A 22,142-nucleotide genomic window follows, 5' to 3' on the forward strand; every position below is an offset into this window, starting at 1 on the left:
ATAAATATTTCCTAATTCCCCAAGTGTTCTAGCCAAAATGTGTGGTGAAAAACTTCCTGAAGGCAGGTTATTAATGCAGTAAAACTAATTTTGTGGCTCTACCATTCAAAAACCACTTTTTCAGTTAAAAATGGAAATTGTTTGTGAAATGAGTGACAATCTAAAATGAAATTTCAGGGAGAATGAACTCTGGATGGTAAATTAGTGATTTACATACACTCCAGTGCTTGGTGCAATTCTCTGCACCTAGTAAGTGCTCAAAAAATACTTACTTTATTTTGTAAGATTGTTTATTTTGTAAAGATTTTTGACTGCTTACTTAGATCCTATGAGATAACCTTTCTTTTTTCTGCAGTTTCAAATCTCCTGACCTTTCTTCACCCCTAAATCAATAGACAAAAATCCCAAACTAATTTAGATAAACTTCTAAAATATTCTCCTAGGTATAAACACTAAAGACTAAATACTAGATCCAACATCACTTAACTTAACAAAAGGAGAAAAATAAGATTTTTTTGGATGTCTGTTAACAGTTTTCTGAAATTGGTATCAAAGTTGGTGTAATGCTACTTCAATGCCTTATATTTGACAAGAGGAAGCAAATACTAAATGAAAAATATATTTGTGGATGGTTAGTGTTCATTCACTTTAGATATTTTCTGTATTCATTCATTCAATTGTATTTATCGAGTGCTTACTGTGTGTAGAGCACTGTAACCTAATCCAGCTCAGAAGATAGAACATTTAAAATCTAAAGGCTTTGCATTAGAACCTTCCAGGTGTTTTAATTTCCACAGGATATAATGGACCTTTGCCTGGCTAATTACTTGAGTTACAGCAGTTGCATAAAGCTCTGCACTGGGTTGGGTCTTTGGGGATCTAAAGTAGAAAGGTCATCCCGAATGAGGAAATGAATAAATGGTTTTTCATTTGCTATGTTAACCTGTAGGTAGTTTCTCAGAGACAAACCTCCTTCTGTTTTACTCTGCTCTGCTTTTTCCCTTCCCTGATCCTGCTGTTCCTCAGGCATATTTATCATTCTGAACTTCTTGGCTCCAAACTGCTTCCATTGTGTGAGGAGGCTGATGCGATAACTGTGACAAGAACCTTACAGAGGAGGCCCATGTACCACAAAGCTCAGGGCTGAAAAGCACATTCATTCCGTTGTATCACTAGTGTTCACTGTTTTAAGCTCCTTTTGAGGTTTGAGGTTCAAAATACCATCGTTTCATTTGATCTGGATTTGTCTCTTTTAAAGAAGACAAGAAGCTGGACAACTGCATGGTCTAATTTCATTCAACCCAGAAGAGATTGAATGATTTTCTGGGGGAATGGTTCTTTTGCACTATATCGTCACTTGATACGTAACTCCTGCATGGATCGTACTTTTTTTCAGTCTTCAGATGTCCTTGAGTTTGGAGTCAGCTTTTTCTCCCGGGCCTGGGAGAAAATATTTCTGAGGATTACTATTACTATATGTCAATTGGGCAACTGTTTATTGAGTGCATACTGTGTGTAGAGCACTGTACAAAATGCTTGGGCAGGTGCAATATAACAGAGACACATTCCCTCCTCACAACAAGCATACAGTCTAGAGGGAGGGACAGACAATAATATGAGTAAATTTCTGAATATAAACTCATAGGTAGGGACCATGTCTGCTAATTCCGTTTATTGTACTTTCTCAGGCACTTAGAACAGTACTCTGCACCTACTAAGTGCTCAATAAATACCATTGATTGCTTGATGAGGGAGGAGTGAATAAAGGGTGCAAATCCTGATTCAAACAGGAGCGATCAGAAGTTTTCAGCCACCTGCCTTAGTCTGCAATGCATGTAGTAAGCACTCCATAAATACCTTCGATTGGCATGACACACTGTGAGCAGCAGTGTTTTGCAAAGAAAACATTTTCAAAAAGTCATTGCAAAAGGCTTCTTTAAACTTTTACTACTTTTGTGTAGAAAATTTCAGTAAATGCATTCAAGAAATTCATTCATTCAATTGCATTTACTGAGCACTTACGGTGTGCAGAGCCGTATACTATGCAGTTGGGTGAGTACAATTCCACAGTAAACACACACATTATCTTCTCATAACGAACTTACAGTTTAGAGGGGGGCAGACAGACATTATTATAAATAAGTAAACTACAGATACATACTTAAGTGCTATGGAGCTGGGAGGGAGGATGAGCAAAGGGAGCAAATCAGGGCAATGCAGAAGGGAGTGGGAAAAGAGGAAAGGGGGCTTAGTAAGGGAAAGCCTTTAGGAGGAGATATGCCTTCACTATGGCTTTTAAGGAGGGGAAAATCATTGTCAGATTTGAGGAGGGAGGGCGTTTCAGGCCAGTGGCAGGACATGGACCAGGGGTCAGCAATGAGATAGATGAGATCAAGGCACAGCGAGAAGATTAGCATTAGAGAAGTTAAGTATGCAGGGTTGCAGTAGAGGAGTACCCAGGAGAGGTAGGAGGGAGCAAGGTGGGGGAGTACTTTAAAGCCAATGGTGAGGAGTTTTTGTTTGATATAGAGGTGGATGAGAAACCACTGGAGCTTTTTGAGCAGGGCCGGGGGTGACATGTCCTGAACGTTTTTGTAGAAAAATGATCTGGGCAGCAAAGTGAAGTATGGAATGGTTGGGGGAGAGACAGGAGATAAGGAGGTCAGCAAGGAGGCTGATGCAGTAATCCAGGTGGGATAGGATGAGTGATTGTATTAATGTGGTAGCAGTTTGGATAGAGAGGAAAGGGCAGATTTTAGCAGTGTTGTGAAGGTGGGAATGACAGCATTTTGTGATGGATCAAATATGCAGAAATTCTATGATGATGGAGCCGGAAGCATAGATGTGATCTAGTCATTTTTCTTTGTAGGTTTCAATATGTGGATGTTTTCTTGCCACAGAGCCACCTTTATTATTTTGACTATTGTTGGTTTACGCACAGAAGGAAAGACCACTCTACCTACCAAATTTACCAAGAAATTTCTATTCAAGGAAATCCCAAATGAGTTCGGGACTTCCACGAACCCACCCCCTGAAGAAGAAATCAACTACATGGAAATGACGGGAACTGGAGACATGACCGCGGAGCCCTCTACAGCAGACCCTGCCTTCCAAACAGCCACCACTCTATTTCCTTTGGAAAATTTCTCTCTTGACTCAGCTGACTTCTTCTTTAATTGTTGTGACTGCTGCACACCCATTGTTGGGCAAAAAGGGGAAGCAGGGGACCGTGGATTTCCAGGTATTTTTATATGTTTTGAAAGAACTTACTGCTCATTAGAACCTGGGCAGAATTTTACTGGTACTATTACTAATAATATTTACTTACTATGTGCCAAGCAGTGTACTAAGCACTGGAGTAGATACAATATAATGAGAAGTAGCATGACTTTGTGGATAGAGCAGGGGCCAGGGAGTCAGAAGGACCTGGATTCTAATTCCAGTTCTACTACATGTCTGCTTTGTGACCTTGGGCAAGCCATTTGCCTCTCTGTGCCTCAGTTACCTCATCTGTAAAATGGGATAATAATAATAATAGTATTGATGGTATTTGTTAAGTGCTTACTATGTGCCAAGGACTGTTCTAAGTGCTGGGGTAGATATAAGGTATCAGGTTGTCCCACGCGGGGCTCATGGTCTTCATCCCTATTTTATAGAGTATGAATCTCATGTGGGACAGGGACTGTGTACACCTTGTTAACTTGTATCTATTCTGGTGCTTAGAACAGTGCTTTGAATATAGTAAGCACTTAATAAATACCATTATTATTATTATCATTATTAATATAACCATCTTGAATATAGTCCCTGTCCCACATGAGAAACACTGACTAAATAATTTGGACATTTACTGTGTGCAGAGTATACAGTACAATAGAGTCCTGTCCCCTGTCCCTGTTACCATCTAGCGGGTGACACAGACAATAAAATAAACTACAGGTAGGGGAAGCAAATGAGTGTAAGGATAGACTCGTGCTGTGGTGTCAGGGTGGGGTAAGTACTTAAATGCTTTGGAGTGTGGATATAAGTGTATAGGTGATGCCAAAGGAAGGGAAAATAAGTTCGTACATTTTTACCAGATCAACTAAATTAATCCTTACTGAAGTACAGTGGCTGAATTCAGAAAGAACTTTTCTCCAAAATATGTGAAGGAAACTTTTATTATGTCTTACTTTGGGATTAAATAACATGAGTAATTTTACATTTTAAAAAACCTAGAAGTACTGATGCTGCTGAAACGTTGAAGAGGCAGAATTTAAGTGTGATCTACAGCAAAGGCTGAAGCCACAAAGCAGGGGTTATTTACAACACTCATTGTATAAGAGGATGCCAATGGTACTTTAGATTTACAAGCATTTTAGTAAGTACATACTTTTTGCAGCCTCCACTAGGCAAAACAGGAGAAAACATTTGAAGTGGTTTGTAAATATGAAATTGCAAAAACATACTGGAATGAAAAATACATCACCTTCTTTTGCTTTTTGTGTTCAAGTCTTTCCTTCTGTAAGGATTTTTCTAACCTCGTTCTGTATTCGTAGATAGCTTGCAACTAGGCAGCCTGGTATGAGCAGGGATTGTGTGCTAATTAGTCCCATGAGCACACAGTAAGCGATCAATAAATATGAGTGAATGAATGAAAGGGAAAATAAATTAGGGGGGTTAAGGGAAGTTAAGGCTTTCTGGAAGAGTTGTAGTTTTTAGTAGGGCTTTGAAGATGGGAAGGGTGGTGGTCTGTCATATTTGAAGGGGGAGGGTGTTCCAGGTAAAATAGAAGGTGTAAACAAAAGATTGTCAGCAAGTGAGATATGAGAGAAGCACAGTAAGAACGTTGGCATGAATGTGCAGTAGTTGGGAGATCTACGGTTTTATATCATCATGAAAATTGGCCTTGGCCCAAGACTAAAGTAAATTAATCATCTGGGATCAAGTGAGCACTTTAACAAAAAATTGAAAGCACAATCTTTAAACTTGGTCCTATATTTATAAGCCTACTGATTTGCACTGCTATGAGATGTATTATTTTGGCTGACCATATTCTTTTTGTCAAAAACTGGGACACTGGGACGACCTCCCAAGTTCATGTGTCTTTTCCTTCCTCCTCAGTGAGCAGAATGCCATAGGACCAAAACTCAGCAGGTATTGAGGACACTCACATACAGATGTTGAAGCCAACACATTCAAAGTGAGCAACGCTCTGTTGAGGTTAGGTCCAGGTAAGGTTGATCAGTTTAACCATGGCAGCTCCAAGTCCAAGACAGCTACCAAAACTCAGGACAGTCCCAGAAATCTAATTTGTCCCAAGACATTAAAAGCCAGGGATTTTCAAATAAGCTCTCAGCTGAAAATTGCATATAGTTGAATAAATTTTGCACATTCGTTAGATTTTAAGGATGGTAGGACTAAAGTGAAGCAATCACTTCCTTCCTTATTACTTCTTTATTTCTCACAGAATTTGTCGGCTGCCCCACCCTCAACACAATTAAAGTGTGAGAAATGCAGCTGGAAATATGTCTGTGGTTGTTGTCAACACAAAGATTTGAATTTAGCTAGGAATCAGGAGTGGGACAGTTAGAGGAAAGGGAGGAGAGAAGCCTTATGGTCTAATGGACCAAACACAGGCCTGGGAATCAAAGGTCCCTGGTTCTAATCCCAGCTCCACCTCTTTCCTGCTGTGTGACCTTGGGCAAGTTACTTAACTTCTCTGAATCTCAGTTTCCTCATATGTAAAATGCAGATTCAATACCTGTTCACTCTCCTTTCTTAGACTGTGACCCCTATGTAGGACATGTACAGGGTCTGATCTGATTATCTTGTATCTACTCCCCAGTTAGTATAGTGTGTAGCATACAGCAAAAACTTAAGAACATAGAGAAGCAATGTGGTCTAGTGGAAAGAGCCCAGGCCTGGAAGTCAGAGGACCTGAGTTCTAATACTGGCTCCATCTCTTCTTTGCTGTGTGACCTTGGGCAAGTCATTTAAATTCTCTTTGGCTCAGTAACCTCATCTGAAAAATAGACTCTAATACTGTGACTTCCATGTGGGACAGGGACTGTGCCCAAACTGATTAGCTTGTATCTACCCCCTACATAAAAAAGAGACTTAACAAATGCCATAAAGAAAATAACTTAATCATTACCATTATTATCATTATGAATAAAATGAGAAAATTATTCTGAGGAGTCTCACTTCTTATACTAGTGGAAGGCAAAGGCAACACTATCTTTGCTCATGGTTTTCTTATGTTGCAGCTGTAGCTTTACTGGTATATATAATCTAATGAATTTACCTTATTATGCATTTGGGAAGATTCAACAGAAGAGAGAGATATGTTCGCTATCCATATGAGCTTACATTTTAATGAAGGAAGCAGGCATGAAAATGTTTACCAACAGTGAAATAAGAATAAACTGAATGTTCATTTAAAATGTATGCATATATACTCAAGAGCTGAGGATGAGAATAAATAATAATAATAATGATAATAATAATGATAGATGTAGAAATGGAGCAGCTGTTGCATTGAAACCCTCATTTCAAATAGCTTTCACAGCACATGTAATAATGTAATTCTTTATTCATTCCAGCATACACATATGCCTTCCTTACTGTAGTTACTTACTAGAAGATTTAGCTCACCTAAGTGAAATTCTGATTTAAAATATGTCCTTCTCCATATTTAGACTGGCAAGTTCAAGTTTCCACAGATGCCAAGTCATTATTTTGAATTTTTCTGTTTACTCCTCGTAAGAAGTTTTAAGGCAGCCCAAAACTTTTTTGTCATAGTATTTGTGTTTACTGTGTGCCAAACACTATACTAAACCCTGGGGTAGAGGAAAGCTAATCAGATTGGACAAAGTCCATGTCCTACTTGGGGCTCACAGTCTTCATCCATATTTTACAGATGAGGTAAAGTGAGGCACAGATAAGTTCAGTGACTTTCCCAAAGTCACACAGCAGACAAGTGATGGAGCTGGGATTAAAACACTGGTCCTTCTGACTCCCAGGCCTGTGCAGTAACCACTAGGTCATGTTGCTTCTCCATTCTCTCTCTAAAACTACTATGAATTTTTCACAGCCAAGTCCAATTATCAGTCACTTCTTAGGGCTACTTTGTATTTGATATAGTGGCTTCTTCTGAAGAACTCGATCACTGTCATTAATCCTAATGGCAAGCATGATTGCACTCAATTTACATATTTGTGAAGCATAAGTCTATTAATCAGGCAAAAAACCTTGTCAGTGGGACTTTACAATCATCATAAGCATATTGTCATGATAGTGTTAAAATTCCATTACCAGAAAATTGAAAGCCGAGGTTCTCATTTTCACCGTTTACTTTGGGGGGTAGGAAATCTTAGAATCAGTGGCATTTATTAAGTGCTTACTATGAGCAGAGCACTGTTCTAAGCACTTGAAATAAGGTTTGTAACAAATTCAATGCTTAAAATGATAGTGGGATTATAAATAGTGGACAAGTATAGCAAAATTTCTTTAATCTAGATTAATTGATCACATTCTTTGTTTCCTGGGAAATTGGTTAGGTCCTGTGTTCTCCTGTATCTACTTTATGAAAAAGAAGGCTTTTCCAGTTTCTGGGACCCAGTTTTTATTGCTGTGCTCCCAGTAAAGCTTTTGGTTGCCTTTCTGCCCAATAGCTTCATCCTTTTCTATGTTCTTTTCTTTTTTTAATGCTTTTTCTTTCACCTAATGCTTTTAAAACGGCACTCACGTCCTTTTTAACCATGCCTTGCCTAGTTTTTTTATGACATTTGTTAAGTGCTTACTATGTGTCAGACACTGGGGTAGATACAGGGTAATTGGACTCAGTCCGATCATTCAATCAATTGTATTTAGTGAGTGCTTACTGTCTGCAGAGCTCTGTACTAAGCGCTAGGAAGAGTACAATATCACAATATAACAGACACATTCCCTGCCCACAACAAGCTTACAGTCTAGAGGTAGTAGAGGCTTATGGGAGGTGGTGGGCACATGCGAGGTGAGGGGAAATGGGGAAACAATTATAAAAATCTGTGGTGTGGTGGCAGGGGATGAATGGGGCAGAAGGAGAAAGAGTTTAAAGAGTTAGGCAAGGGGATGGAAGGGCTGTCTAGTCACCAGGTGAAGCTATCATCGAGAGTCAACACATTCATTTTACTTTTGTCTATTAGTCACTTGTCTATCAGTCATATTTAGTGAGCACTTATGTACAGAGAATTTTACTAAGCACTTGGGAGAGTGCAACAGAATTGATACATACCTTTCCTGCCCACAAGGAGCTTACAGCCTAAGGGGGAGACAGTAATATAAAAAAAAAATTACAGTTACGTGCATAAGTGCTGTGGAGGGTGAGGTGAATAAAGGGTACAAATCTAAGTGCAAGGGTGACACAGAAAGGAGAGGGAATAGGGAAAATGAAGGCTTAGTTAGGAAGGTTTCTTGAAGGAGATGTGATTTTTATTATTGATTGGCAGATCATCTTCACTTCAGACTGAACTTCTGTCTTTTCCCTGGTGTCATTTTAATTTGTATTTATCAATAAATCAAGGGTGTTTATTGAGCTCCTACTGTGTGCAGAGTATTTACATATGGAGTGCTGTAATAAAGCTGGGTAAAGAGCTTTATAACTGGTCCTGAAAATAAGCAAACTTGTGACATTATGGGGGTGTGAATCCAGAGAGAATGTTACTTGAGAAATCTTGATTGCATCACCACCTCCATCTGTAATGAAAATTTAGTGCCATTCAATGAGTAGATTGAGATTGATCACAATGTATGTTGCATTATGTTTCCCACAGAGAAATTATTTCTATATGTGTACCTATCTGTAATTTATTTTTTTATGTTGATGTCTGTATTGCCCTCTAGACTGTAAGCTCACTTTGGGCAAGGAATGCGAATGTGTCTGTTTATGGGGAAGCAGCGTGGCTCAGTGGAAAGAGCCTGGGCTTCAGAGTCAGGGGTCATGGGTTCAACTCCCGACTCTGCCACTTGTCAGCTGTGTGACTGTGGGCAAGTCACTTAACTTCTCTGTGCCTCAATTACCTCATCTGTAAAATAGGGATTAACTGTGAGCCTCACGTGGGACAACCTGATTACCCTGTATCTACCCCAGCACTTAGAACAGTGCTCTGCACATAGTAAGCGCTTAACAAATACCAACATTATTATTATTATTGTTCTGTTGTACTTTTCCAAGCACTCAGTTCAGTGCTCTGAACACAGTAAGCACTCAATAAATATGGCTGAATGAATGAACATATCTACCAATTCTATTATACTGTACCTGCCCAAGCCCTTAATACATTGCTCTGCACAAAGTAAGCACTCAATAAATGATTGGTTGATTGAAATATGCTTGATTGATTTACTCTTCTGCCAAAACAATTTTACAAGTGTTATTTCCAGGTCCTAAAGGAGAGGTTGGCGAGCTGGGGATTCCAGGAATACCAGGGATCATGGGTCCACCGGGTCCAAAGGGCCACAAAGGAGAAAAGGGTATGTATATCCTCTAAATTGAGCAAATGACATTCTGGGGTGGGGAGGAGGAAACAGGGAGATGTGGGAGAAGAGGAGTTGGTCCACCTTGCAGCATTAGGCTAAACTGTTATATTAAAATCACTGATGTCACCTATGACCCTTAAACTTTCCTAATCTCACCATGACCCCTCAATTCCCATCCTCCAAGTGGCCCAAACCTGTCCCCCCTTCCTAGCACCTCCCACTGTACCACCCCCACCCTACTCCCCCTGTGCTGTGTACTTTTTTCTGTCCCGCTGGAGTGACACAAGGTCAACTGGGAGGGAGGTTGCTCAGTGATGTGGAGAAGAGCCAGTGCGGAATCCCAATGATGCAGCAAGATGGTTGGGTAGAGGAGATGGAGGATGCTGAGGAGTCTGGGAGTCGTTTTGGTGATGGGAAGCAGAGGATGAAGAGTCATATGGCCAATTGGTGGGAAGGTCTTGTGCACCATCAGTGACAGTTTAAGACCACAAGAGCAGCTCACAATGTTGAGGGACTCTGAGAACCATTATAGAGATGCTATGGGCACCAGGAGGATGATGCTGGTGGAAGTGTCCTTTGTGTGACCAGCAGAGGCTTAAGTCTGCACAGGCATCCAGTAGTGCACAGGCATCCCAGGAGCAGAGCCTTGAGGACCACAGTGGAAAAGTAGCAGGCCCTGGGAGAATGCTGATGGGGAGAGTTGGGATGCAATCAGCAGCAGCTTAAATTCACGTGGGTAGCAAAGAAAGTGTGTTAATACCACAGTATGCCAAGACCTTTGAGTTATATTGCTATACTGTACTCTCCCAAGTGCTTAATCCCCACTCAGGACTGCACCTGGAGAGTTTCCAGTACTCTACCAGTCTCGGTTATGGGACGGACAATCAAGCAGAGGCCTACCCATTCCATTCCTTGCTTGGTCAGTGGCTACCGAATGGAAGGCAATCAGCCTCAAGTCAAAATTTACCTGTGCTGGGAGGCAGTGGCAAGGGAGAGAATCAAGGGCGGAGACTCAAGTTTATTGCACAGAAGGAGGCAATGGTAAACCACTTCTATGGATACACTACCAGAATGATTGCAGATGGAGGTTGGGCGCTCTGGGAGGGTTGTGTCCTTAGAGTCGCTAAGTCGGAGATGACTCGACAACATAAGATAAGCCAAGTGGTTAAATCAGGGCTCTGCACACAGAAAGTGCTCAATAACTATGATTGATTGATTGTACTGGATTCTTTGATAAACAAATGGAAATCTGTTGTTTATCCAACTTCTTTATATACACTGGATTGACTGGGTGATTACTCCACTCTCCTTTTTCTCTGAGTTCTGAGCTTTAGGTTCTTAATGATATTACCTTTGGTAATATAGAAAAAACTTTCCAATTAAGACTGAAAGGGGTAAGAGGTAATAATGTTGGTATTTGTTAAGTGCTTACTGTGTGCCGAGCACTGTTCTAAGCGCTGGGGTAGACATAGGGGAATCAGGTTGGATGAAAAATCATTCCAACATAGAAAAATGTTGATATTTTAGATGTGTTATAATAAAAAATTAAGACTAAATCATTCCAAATTCCAAATTGAGGTGGCTCCAATTTTGGGGGTTTTAACATATCTATAAAATGTCCCCCTACTTCTTTTAATATTAATTGCCCATGGATGGTTAGGATTCCAAACTAATATATCAGAGTAGTTTTCTGGAACATCCCTCCTCTTGCTTCTACAGTCTGTATTGGATTAAGTTCTGGATGAGCTCTGATTTTTCAGAGTCTATCACATGTTGTGAGATGTCATCACATCACACTACTTGTGATGTCACAGGTAGCAGCAGGAGAGAGCAAGATAGAGAGAGGAAGAGAGAGAGAGACAAAAAGAAAGAGATTTTATAGAGATAGGTGCTCCTTCTAAGTAAGAAAAGCCACATTTCTGAAGGTGGCTGGAGATGGTGGAGGTGTGTCCAAGGAGGTCTGGCAATGTACTCCATACTCCAGTCCCTCAGGCTGGGGAGAAATAATAATGATAATAATGATGATAGTAGTAGTATTTGTTAAGTGCTTACTATTTGTCAAGCACTGTTCTAAGTGCTGGGGTAGGTTCAAGGTAATCAGTTTGTCCCACATGGGGCTCACAGCCTTAATCCCCATTCTACAGAAGAGGTAACTGAGGCACAGAGAAGTTAAGTGGCTTGCCCAAGGTCACCAGCAGACAAGTGGCAGAGCTGGAATTAGAACCCACGTCCTCTGACTCCTTCCACTGACCCACACTGCTTCTCAAACAGCATACTGTGGACTTTGTTGTCTCTCTACCCCAGAATATCATTCCTTTCTCTTTCTACCATCCTCAACTTTCTTCTTCCTGAGCTCCAGGGTATCATCACTCTGATCTGTCTTTCTCTGCTTCCACAGCCTCTGTGGGCTGCTCCATTTGCCTATCACATGCTGGGATTTTACTCCCAAACGGGTTTGGCTATAATGGAGGGAGGGAGCTCTGCTGAGGAAGGGGGACTGTTTTGGGGGGAAATGTATTCCATCAGGCTGCACTCCATCTTCAGGCCTACAGATATGTATATATATATAATTTATTTATTTATATTAATGTCTGTCTCCCCCTCTAGACTGTAAAAGACTGCTGTGGACTGTAGATTGTTCACTTTCCAATGGCTTCTTCCCCTCTGCCTTGAAACATGACCATGTCTCCCCCATTCTTAAAAAAACCCTCTCTTGACCCCATTTCCCCTTCCAGTTATCATCCTATCTCTCTTCTGCCCTTCCTTTTCAAACTTCTAGAACGAGTCGTCTACACTCACTGCCTTGAATTCCTCAACTCCAACTCTCTCCTGGACCCCCTCCAATCTGGCTTCCGTCCCCTCCACTCCACCAAAACTGCCCTCTCAAAGGTCACCCATGACCTCCTTCCTGCCAAATCCAATGGCTCCTACTCTCTCCTAATCCTCCTCGACCTCTCAGCTGCCTTTAACACTGTGGACCATCCCATTTTCCTCTACATGTTATCCAACATTGGCTTCACTGACTCCGTCCTCTCCTGGTTCTCCTCATATCTCAGGCCCCTCATTCTCAGTCTCCTTCATGGGCTCCTCCTCCCTCTCCCATCCCCTAACTGTAGGGGTTCCTCAAGGGTCAGTTCTTGGTCCCTTTCTATTCTCCATCTATACTCACTCCTTTGGTGAGCTCATTCGATTCTACAGCTTCAGCTATCATCTCTACGTGGATGTTACCCAAATCTATATCTCCTCCCCTGATCTCTCTCCCTCCTTCCTTCTGCCTTCAAGACATTTCCACCTGGAAGTCCTCCCGCCACCCAAAACTCAACATGTTCAAGACAGAGCTCCTTATCTTCCCTCACAAACCTTGTCCTTCTCCCTGACTTCCCCATCACTGTGGACAGCACTATCATCCTTCCTGTCTCATAAGCCTGCAACCTTGTTGTCATCCTTGACTCTGCTCTCGCATTCACCCCACATATCCAATCAGTCACCAAAACCTGCCAGTCTCACCTTCACAGCATTGCCAAGATCTGCCCTTTCCTCTCCTTCCAAAGCACTACCACACTAGTACAGTCACTCATCTTATCCTGACTGGATTACTGCATCAGCATCCTTTCTGATCTCCCAACCTCCTGTCTCTCCCTGCCTCAGTCTATACTTTACTCTGCTGCCCAGATTATCTTTGAAAGAAATGCTCTGGGCATGACATCCCCCTCCTCAAAAATCTCCAGTGTTGCCTATCAAACTCTGTATCAAGCAAAAACTCCTTGTTATTGGCTTCAAAGGTCTTTTTCACCTTGTCCCCACCTACCTCACCTCCCTTCTCTCCTTCTACACTTTATCACTGTGCCTCATTCTCACATGTCCGGCCATTGACCCCTGGCCAACATTCTTCCTCTGGTCTGAAATGCCCTTCCTCCTCAAATCTGCCAAACAATCACACTTTCCCCCTTCAAAGCCCTACTGAAGTCTCACCTACTTCAAGAGGCCCTCTCAGAATAAGCCTCCCTTTTCCTCAGCTCCCTCTTCCCTCCTCATTGCCCCGACTAGCTCCCTTTGCTCTCCCCACCACAGCACAGCACAGCACTTGTTCATATATGTACATAACTGTAATTCTATTTATTGATATTAATGCCTGTTCACTTGTTTTGATGCATATATATCTATAATTCTATTTATTTATATTAATGCTATTGATGTCTGTTTACTTGTTTTGATGTCTGTCTTCTTCCTTCTAGACTGTAAGCTCATTGTGGCCAGGGATTGTCTCTGTTGCTAAAATGTACTTTCCAAGTGCTTAATACAGTGCTCTGCACACAGTAAGCAATCAGTAAATATGATTTCATGAATGAATGAATAAAATCATTGGGGGTACAGAATGAGTATACCAACTCTGTGGTGTTGTACTCCTCCAAGCACTTAGTACAGTTCCCTTCATATAATAAGCACTCAATAAATATCACTGATTGATTGACATGAAGGTAGCTTTTGGTGTTGGTGGGAGTTGCAGCACGAATCATTCAATCAATCATATTTATTGTGTGGCTACTGTGTGCACAGCACTCTACTAAACACTAAGGAGAATACAGTGTAACAGAGTTGGTAGACTTGTTCCCTGTCCACAGTGAAATTACAGTCTAGAAGAGGAGACAGCCATTAATATAAATAAATTAAATTATGGATATGTACATAAGTGCTATTGGGTTGAGGGAGGGGTGAATAAAAGGTGCAAATCCCTGTGCAAAGGTGACAAAAGAAGAAGGACTTAGTCGGGGAAGGCCTCTTCGAAGAGATATACTTTTAATAAGGCTTTGTAGGAGGAGAGAGTGGTCATCCCTTGGATACGAAGAGGGTGGGGATTTCAAACCAGAGACAGAATATGGGTAAGAGGTTGGTGGCGAGATAGACCGTATTGAGTTTCAGTGAGTAGGCTGGCATAAAGAAACTGAAGTTGTCAGTCTGGGTTGTAGTAGGAAATCAGGGAGATAAGGTAGGGAATGGGGCAAGGTGATCCAGTGGCATCAAAGGCAGCTTACATGGCTCAGGGGTTCACACTGTAGAATGTTTCCTTCCCTCCTGCCCTGGAATAGCCTGGACCCCTAGGCTTCAGCCCTTTGAGGCACTGTTTTAAACTGCCTCTCACTGCTGCAGCAGTGAACTTTGAAGGAAGGCCCATCTATAGCTTATTTCCCACTGCTATTCCAGCTGTTCTCAGCACTGCATACTCTTTACAGCGTTCTTTCCTTGTGGTCCCACTCCCCACACAGACATCCTGATGTAGGAAAGAATTTTACTAAAACTGCCTATTGCCTCTTTGTAATAATAAGTTGAACTGCTTATATGATGGGCAGTTGGATTGGTTCAGAATTCGTTAGAGCCTTTTCCTTGGATCATCTTTCCTTAGAACTGTTATGACTAAGAACAAATCAGAGAGGAACATAAGTATATGTTTTGGGGAAGAATGATCTCAAAACAATGCTGTCATCAAACTGTATTAATAGACTTTCTTTCTAGGAGATAAAGGAGAACATGGTGATCAAGGAAAAAATGGAATTCCAGGGTATCCTGGGAAACCTGGGGAACAAGGTAGGTAAGATCAAATCTATTTATATTGTGCAAAGTATTTGAGGCTCTTCCAAGTCTTTTAACTCTTCCAAGCACTTAGTATAGTGCTCTGCACACAGTAGAAACTCAATGAATACTAACATTGCCTAATTAATATTCTAATATATGCACATTGCTAATCCAGAAGGCTCTAGCTTTATCTTTGTGTGTCATCCAATTTTGACTTCATAATTATTATTATTAAATTCTGGGGCCTCTTTACTATGTGAAATTGAATGAATCTTTCCCTGACTTTCCTCAGAATGCATCTTCAGAATAAACTGAGGAATCTTTGAAGTTATGTTTTATATTGACATGAATGATTTCTTTTAAAAAATCCAAATAGGGACCACAGTTCTGACCTTGTGTAGTGTGGAAACAAGGGCTTGTAACTCTCCAGGGGTTATCACTCATGCACTTATGAAAGAGCAACCCATTCTGTCCACTGCACAAGGGCCCTGGGGTCATCTCTGTAGGTGGACCTCACCCTAAAGTGCTTATAGCACCATCTGGGTAGAAGTTGCAGGCAAAGTGGCTATTCTACCTTGAATATACCCTTTTCATCTAGGCTCTGTGGTCTGCCACCTTGTCCGCCTGCATGTGACTAATGCATTTTCCAGGGCCGTTTGCAAAAGTACATTTACGTATGGGGAGTGGGAGAAGTGGAGGAGGGTGGATTCCTGAACCCCAAGGCAGTTAGGATGCCCTGGGAAACCTGGAAGTTCTCTGATCCGTAAGATCAAGCAGTGGTGTTTATTGAGCATTTACTGTGTGCAGAGCACTGCACTAAATGCTTACAACAAAATGTATCTGCCAGCACCCACTACCCTTCTTGTGTTAGCTTAGGGTCATGTGTCAATACCGCTGCCACCCAGTATGCCAGTTTTTCTCCCATAGATGTCCCCATGATGATGACTGCTTTCGGGTAATATTATCCTTTCAATCATTCATTCAATAGTATTTATTGAGCGCTTACTATGTGCAGACCACTGTGCTAAGCACTTGGAATGTACAATTCAGCAACAGATAGAGACGATCCCTGCCCATTGACGGACTTAAGTCTGATCGGGGGAGACAGACAAAATAGAATCAATAGAATCAATAAATAGAATCAAGGGGATGTACATCTCATTAACAAAATAAATAGGGTAATAAAAATATATACAAATGAGCGGATGAGCACAGTGTCGAGGAGAGGGGAAGGGAGAGGGGGAGGAGCAGAGGGAAGGGGGGGGAAAGGGGGCTTAGCTGAGGGGAGGTGAAGGGGGTGCAGAGAGGAAGAGCCTTTTATTTGTTTTTATTTGGACCTTAAACATTTGTTTTTATTTCCATTTTAGGAGATGAAGGCTCTAAAGGAGATAAAGGAAACTCTGGTCCGACTGGAATCAAAGGGCAGAAAGGCACCAAAGGGGAGACCTGTGACAATGGTACGAAAGGAGATAAAGGAGACACTGGGGCTGTGGGGATGCCAGGAAAAGTGGGCGAAATGGGAGAAAAGGGAGAAAAGGGAGAGATGGGGGATAAAGGCTATTGTGGTGACTCAGGAGAGAGAGGTGGGAAAGGAGAAAAAGGTGAAATGGGAATGAGAGGAGAAAAAGGCAGCAAAGGTGACATTGGAGTTCAAGGCATCGGTGGTTTTGATGGCCAGCGTGGGGCAAAGGGCGATCCAGGGGTCAGAGGGGAAAAGGGAGACTTGGGGCCTCCTGGCCCAATGGGACCCGCTGGCCCCAAGGGGAGTTACGGGAGCAAAGGAGCCCGAGGGGCTGTTGGGAAGAAAGGCTCTCGAGGCCCCAAAGGGTCCAAAGGCAACAGCTCTAGAGTCGCCAGATCTGCCTTTAGTGCCGGCTTGTCAAAACCCTTCCCTCCGCCCAACATCCCTATTAAATTTGATAAGATTCTCTACAATGAGCAGGAAGACTATAATCCCATCACCGGAAAGTTCAACTGTAGCATCCCTGGAACCTATGTCTTCACTTACCACGTGACAGTGAGAGGCCGGCCTGCCCGCATCAATCTTGTGGCCCAGAAGAAGAAGCTGGCCCGAACTCGGGAAACACTCTCCGGCCAGGAGCTGGACCAGACTTCCTTTCTGACCATTCTGAAACTGAATGTCGGGGACCAGGTCTGGCTGGAAGTGGGGCGAGACTGGAATGGGCTTTACGTCAGTGCTGAGGATGACAGTGTATTTACAGGGTTCCTTTTATACCCCGAGGAGACTTTGGAGGCCACACGGTGAGCCTGGAGCCTCTAAGAGGGCCTAGGTTTCACTTTAGAAGAGTACCTTAGAATCATGGTATTTTTTTCCCAAGGCAGTATTTATGAGCTAATTTGTAATGTAGTGTAGTTTTTTGTAATTCTTCTTCACCTCCCTGGGAACCTCCCTAAATGCTTACCATTCCCTTCCATGTAAATGAGCATGGTAAGAGCTCTTGTTGGGGCAAATAGGCCTTAAAGAAATTTCCATTCCTAGTACTGGCTATTATGATTCAACCTACACAGGGAAATGTACTGTCAAATTAGTTTAATTCTGAAAGTGGTCACTAGCTAAAATGGAAAGGCTAGCTCAAACATCTTTGAAATTTTTTATCAAAGACTAATGGATTTGTAAGTGCTTGCTCATCAACTGTTTTGCATCAGCTTCTGCGTTTGGTAAAGTGCGCAATAAAGGTTGACATAGATATTGCTCAATCACTGTAGCATCTAGCTCATTTATCAAATTGTTTCACTTAGAAGAACCGAATGCCCTTGATCAAAATAAAGTCATTTTCTCAGCTGAAGACTTTTTTGTTCTCTTCCTCAGAGTGGAAAAATTATTTTTGGCTCTGCTGTGACATCCTCTGCAGAATCAGTGGCTGCAGTGTTTAAAGGTAACAGTGCTAGGCAGGTGGAGGTTTGGGGATTTGAATGGGGATGATCGAAAGCAATTATTATTATTTCGCTATATCCATGTATACATTTTATCCAAAGAGCATTGATTCCGCCTCTAGACTGTGAGCTCCTGTGGGCAGGAGATGTGTTGTATTGTACTCTCCTGAGCATTTAGTATAATGTTCTGTACTCATTAAGCACTCAATAAGTACTATTAATCTATCAAATCCAAAAAGAATTTTGTGTAATGATGGGCAGAGAAATACGATGCATTTTTAAAAAATTCCTTAACGAACACAGCAAGTATCTCTTCTCCTCCATTGCCATGTCTCACAGTGAAGTGGGACTCTAGGAGTGTGGGAGGGGAAAGTGAGATAGACCCAAAGTAGGGTGTGGGTGTGTCTAAAATGTCTTCACTGCTATGAAGAGCATGGGCCCTGCAGACACTTATGTAAACTCTATGCCTGCTGTAAAACAGAAGTTACCCAAGGTGGCAGATGAGTGCTTCAGTGGGCGGAAGGACAATTCCTTCCTCCTCCTTTATTAATTCTTCATTTTTTAGATCAGGTCTAGCTATTCATAAAGGGACAAAAGCTAGGAAACTGGAAACATGGAGGTATTTGTTAAGCACATGCTCTGGTACAAGACCTGTGCTAAAGATCGGAGTAGGTGCAAGACAATCAGACTGTTCACTTTCAAGACCTACTATCCTTCTTTGACTTTATTTTGCCTTGACCTATCCTATAGTTATTTCTGTTTGTTGCCAAAAAGGTTGGAAGTCAGAAATTGATCCTGTTATTGATTTGATTCAGAGAGTTTTGCTGTGCTTTTATTTCATGAAATTACTGCACATCGACTGTGGGACACTCCAGGCACGGGTCAAATCAAGTGTTATTTCTCCAGCTTTCCTGACTAGCTAAGCTGTACTAATACATTCAACACTTTAAGTACCATTATAGATTGTGTACTTGATTGCTTCTCCTTCCTTCCTTAGAAGGATTAAGGTGTATCAGTGGCATTTTACACCTTGAGAAAATTAACTTTAGAGAACTTATTATAACTTTTGGAGGTAAAATGAAAATCATCTTTATAGAGATCCAGATTTAAATACATTTGCCTTTCTGTTCACTTTAAACTTCTGTGAATAAAATAACAGGTAGAGATGCTTGTTTTAACACTTAATATGTATAGCTAGTATGTATTTTGAAGGTCATTCTCTGATTGCCTTAATCTTTGAACCACAGAGAAACTGGAAAAATAGTATTGCAGAGATTGAATTGCTGCAGCCATTTTTGAGGAGCCGGAGATATAAGTTATGAGTCCTAAATGATGTTCTTTTGTGGTCACTTGTCACCCTGAACATCCCACTAGTCTCCTTTTTGAGAGAGGCTGCAGCTCTCAACCACCATTTCACAACAGCCACAATGTCCTAGGCATTTCCAATTGTAAATAAAGTAAAATAATCATTCTCTTATCCTGTATGTGGAATGTAAGTATTGTTTTCTAGATGACATAGCAAGGGTCTGAGAGTTAGCAGTCGAGGGTTCTACTCCTGGCTCTGCGACTTGCCTGTTGTGTGACCTTGGGCAAGCCATGTACATTTTCTGGGCCTCAATTTCTTCATCTGTATAATGGGGATTCAATACCATTTCTCTCTCTTACTTAGACCGTGAGTCCTGTGTGAGATAGGGGCTGAGCCTGACCTGATTATCTTTTCATTCATTCATTCATTCATTTATTCATATTTATTGAGCACTTACTGTGTGAAGAGCACTGTACTATGGAAAGTAAAATATACCAATAAACAGTCACATTCCCTGTCCACAGCAAGCTTACAGTTTAGGTTATATTGTATCTAACCCATTCCTTTTTTTCAAAATGGTATTTAATAAACACTTACTATGTGCCCAACACTCTTCTAAATGCTGAAGTTAATGTTAATTAGATCAGAAACAGACTCTGTCCTGCATGGGGCTCACAATCTAAGTTCACTTAGTACTGTGGAAGAAAAACTTTACAGAATCTGCACTGTGTTCAGAAAAAGGTACGTCAGAGACATGTTTATTACTACAAGAGCTTCATCCAGCACTAATAGGGAGAGGCGTTAAGTGGCAGAGATTCCCCCGCTAGTCAAGGCCAACTCAACTTCAAGCAATACAGAAAATCTTTATATATCATTAGTATAGCATTCATAATGATCAGAACAATAGAGTAGGAGAAATACTTTAGGATAAAAAGCAGTGAGTTCCTGGGGTGTTTTCTCTTTAGTCCTGGACCTCCTTTGATAAGGTGATATGTAGGGCCAGGGGCTTGATTGGCTCAAAGGCATGGTTTTACTGATGTTGTAATGTGGTTGACTGAGATCCAGCTTGGCTACTCAATTTGAGTCAATCATGAAGCCAAATTATTAGAGTCATTCAAATGACTAGGCTTGGCTTTCAGTAAATCAACTAACCAGGTAGTTTGCTTTAATCAAATCACTGGGTTTGACTTGATTGAATCAAGTAACCAAGCCTGGAGTCAATCAACCCATCAGGCACACCCAAAGTGGTCAAGCAGGCCTAGGCAGAGGGAAAGGTCAGAGAGAAAGATGCACAAATGTAGGACCTTTACTATTGTGTTTCCACAGTATATAGCGCTTGGTTCAGAGTAAGCACTTAACAAGTACCCCAATGTCATTTTTAAATTGTTAGATGATCCTGTTGACTGGTATATATGAACCTGGAAATCTCAACATTGGGTTGAATATTTATGGTACATGCTGATTATGTCACATCACATTTATGGCCACACAGGTGATGGGGTAGAGGGTGTAATCCATGATTATTGAGCCAGACCTCTACACCCACTCTTGGTAGTAGTCACCTATTAGGTCTGCATCACTTGAATTGTTCAGTGGATGCCATTTTATCAACTGGTCTTTCTGTTTTCTCCAATGACAGCATAGCAGTTTTGGGGAGAAGTAACAAGAAAATTAAGGTTTGTAACTTTCTCTGTGTCTTTTCTCATGTCAACAATGAATTACTGTTGGAAGGTTGTAGGAACCTGAGTTGCTTGTATCCACCTCAGCGCTTAGTAGAGTGCTTGGCACATAGTAAGTGCTTAACAAATACAATAATTATTATAATTATTATTAGAGTAAATGTGAATCTTTTCATTATATTAGCTATTTTTCTCTTTCTTTTTTGCTTTTCCCATGCTTATCACCAGAAAGTAGAAAATAATTCCCTTTACCCCATCACTTATGAAGTGTCTTAGTTATAATAATTGAGGTATTTGTTAAGCACTTACTATATGCCAGGTACTGTACTAAACAGTGGGGTGGATTCAAGAAAATTGGGTTGGACCCAGTCCCTATCCTTCATTGGACTCGCAGTCTTAATCCCCATTTTACAAATGAGGTAACTGAGGCACACAGAAGTTAGGTGACTTTCCCAGAGTCACAGAGCAGCCAAGTTGTGGAGCTGGTATCAGAGCCCAGGTCCTTCTGTCTCCCAGGCCTGTGCTCTATCCACTTGACCATACTGCTTCTTTAATGAACACAGTGGCTTCCACTACTATTGAGGGCTCAGTCATCTGACCTCAGATTATACCCCTTCTCCTCCCACTCCCCCAGACTCACCGGTAAGGGAGGAGGCGTCGGCTTCCTCCTCTCGCCCCGTTGCCGCTTCCGCACTATCCCTCCTCCCCCCTCCCTCTCCTTCCCCTCCTTCGAAGCCCATATCATTCGCCTCTACCACCCACTCCAGTTACTTGTCGCCGTCATCTACCGCCCTCCCGGTCCCACCTCCGACTTCTTCAACCACCTTGACCCCTTTCTCACCTTCCTTCTTTCCTTCTCTCTGCCCACTCTGATCCTTGGAGACTTCAACATCCATATGGATGTACCCGACGACTCCTCTGCCACCTGCCTGCTATCCCTCCTCGACTCTGCCGACCTCCTCCTCCACCATACCGCGCCCACTCACCGACTCGGTCACACCCTCGATCTCGTCATCTCCTACCGCTGCACTATCTCCTCCCTCACCAACTCTGAAATCCCTCTCTCTGATCATAACCTTCTCACCTGCCTCATCTCTCACACTCCCTCCCCCTGCAAATCTTCGCTACTGCCCCACAGAGACCTCCGCTCTCTCGATCCCATCCGTCTTTCCAATAGCATCTCTCCTCAC

General features: G+C 41.9%; 1 protein-coding gene across 1 annotated transcript; it reads left to right on the plus strand.

Moving 5' to 3' along the window:
* Window positions 1-2,877: 2,877 nt before the first annotated feature.
* Window positions 2,878-17,803, plus strand: OTOL1 (otolin 1). Its single transcript, XM_029074438.1, has 4 exons — window positions 2,878-3,241; window positions 9,406-9,495; window positions 15,013-15,084; window positions 16,440-17,803. Exons 1-4 carry the CDS (start codon window positions 2,878-2,880, stop codon window positions 17,336-17,338), a joined length of 1,425 nt encoding a protein of 474 aa, XP_028930271.1. The 3' UTR covers window positions 17,339-17,803.
* The last annotated feature ends 4,339 nt before the right edge of the window (window positions 17,804-22,142 follow it).

Source organism: Ornithorhynchus anatinus, chromosome 1 (genome assembly GCF_004115215.2).
Source record: "Ornithorhynchus anatinus isolate Pmale09 chromosome 1, mOrnAna1.pri.v4, whole genome shotgun sequence".
In the NCBI taxonomy this organism is placed as follows: Eukaryota; Metazoa; Chordata; class Mammalia; order Monotremata; family Ornithorhynchidae; genus Ornithorhynchus; species Ornithorhynchus anatinus.

What these genes read in the sequence shown, in the direction of transcription:
- OTOL1 (XM_029074438.1), top strand. Translation starts at nt 2,878, where the DNA reads ATGTGGATGTTTTCTTGCCACAGAGCCACCTTTATTATTTTGACTATT. An exon ending in AGGGGACCGTGGATTTCCAG is followed by an intron (nt 3,242 to 9,405) that starts GTATTTTTATAT and finishes TGTTATTTCCAG; the next exon opens with GTCCTAAAGGAGAGGTTGGC. An exon ending in GGGCCACAAAGGAGAAAAGG is followed by an intron (nt 9,496 to 15,012) that starts GTATGTATATCC and finishes CTTTCTTTCTAG; the next exon opens with GAGATAAAGGAGAACATGGT.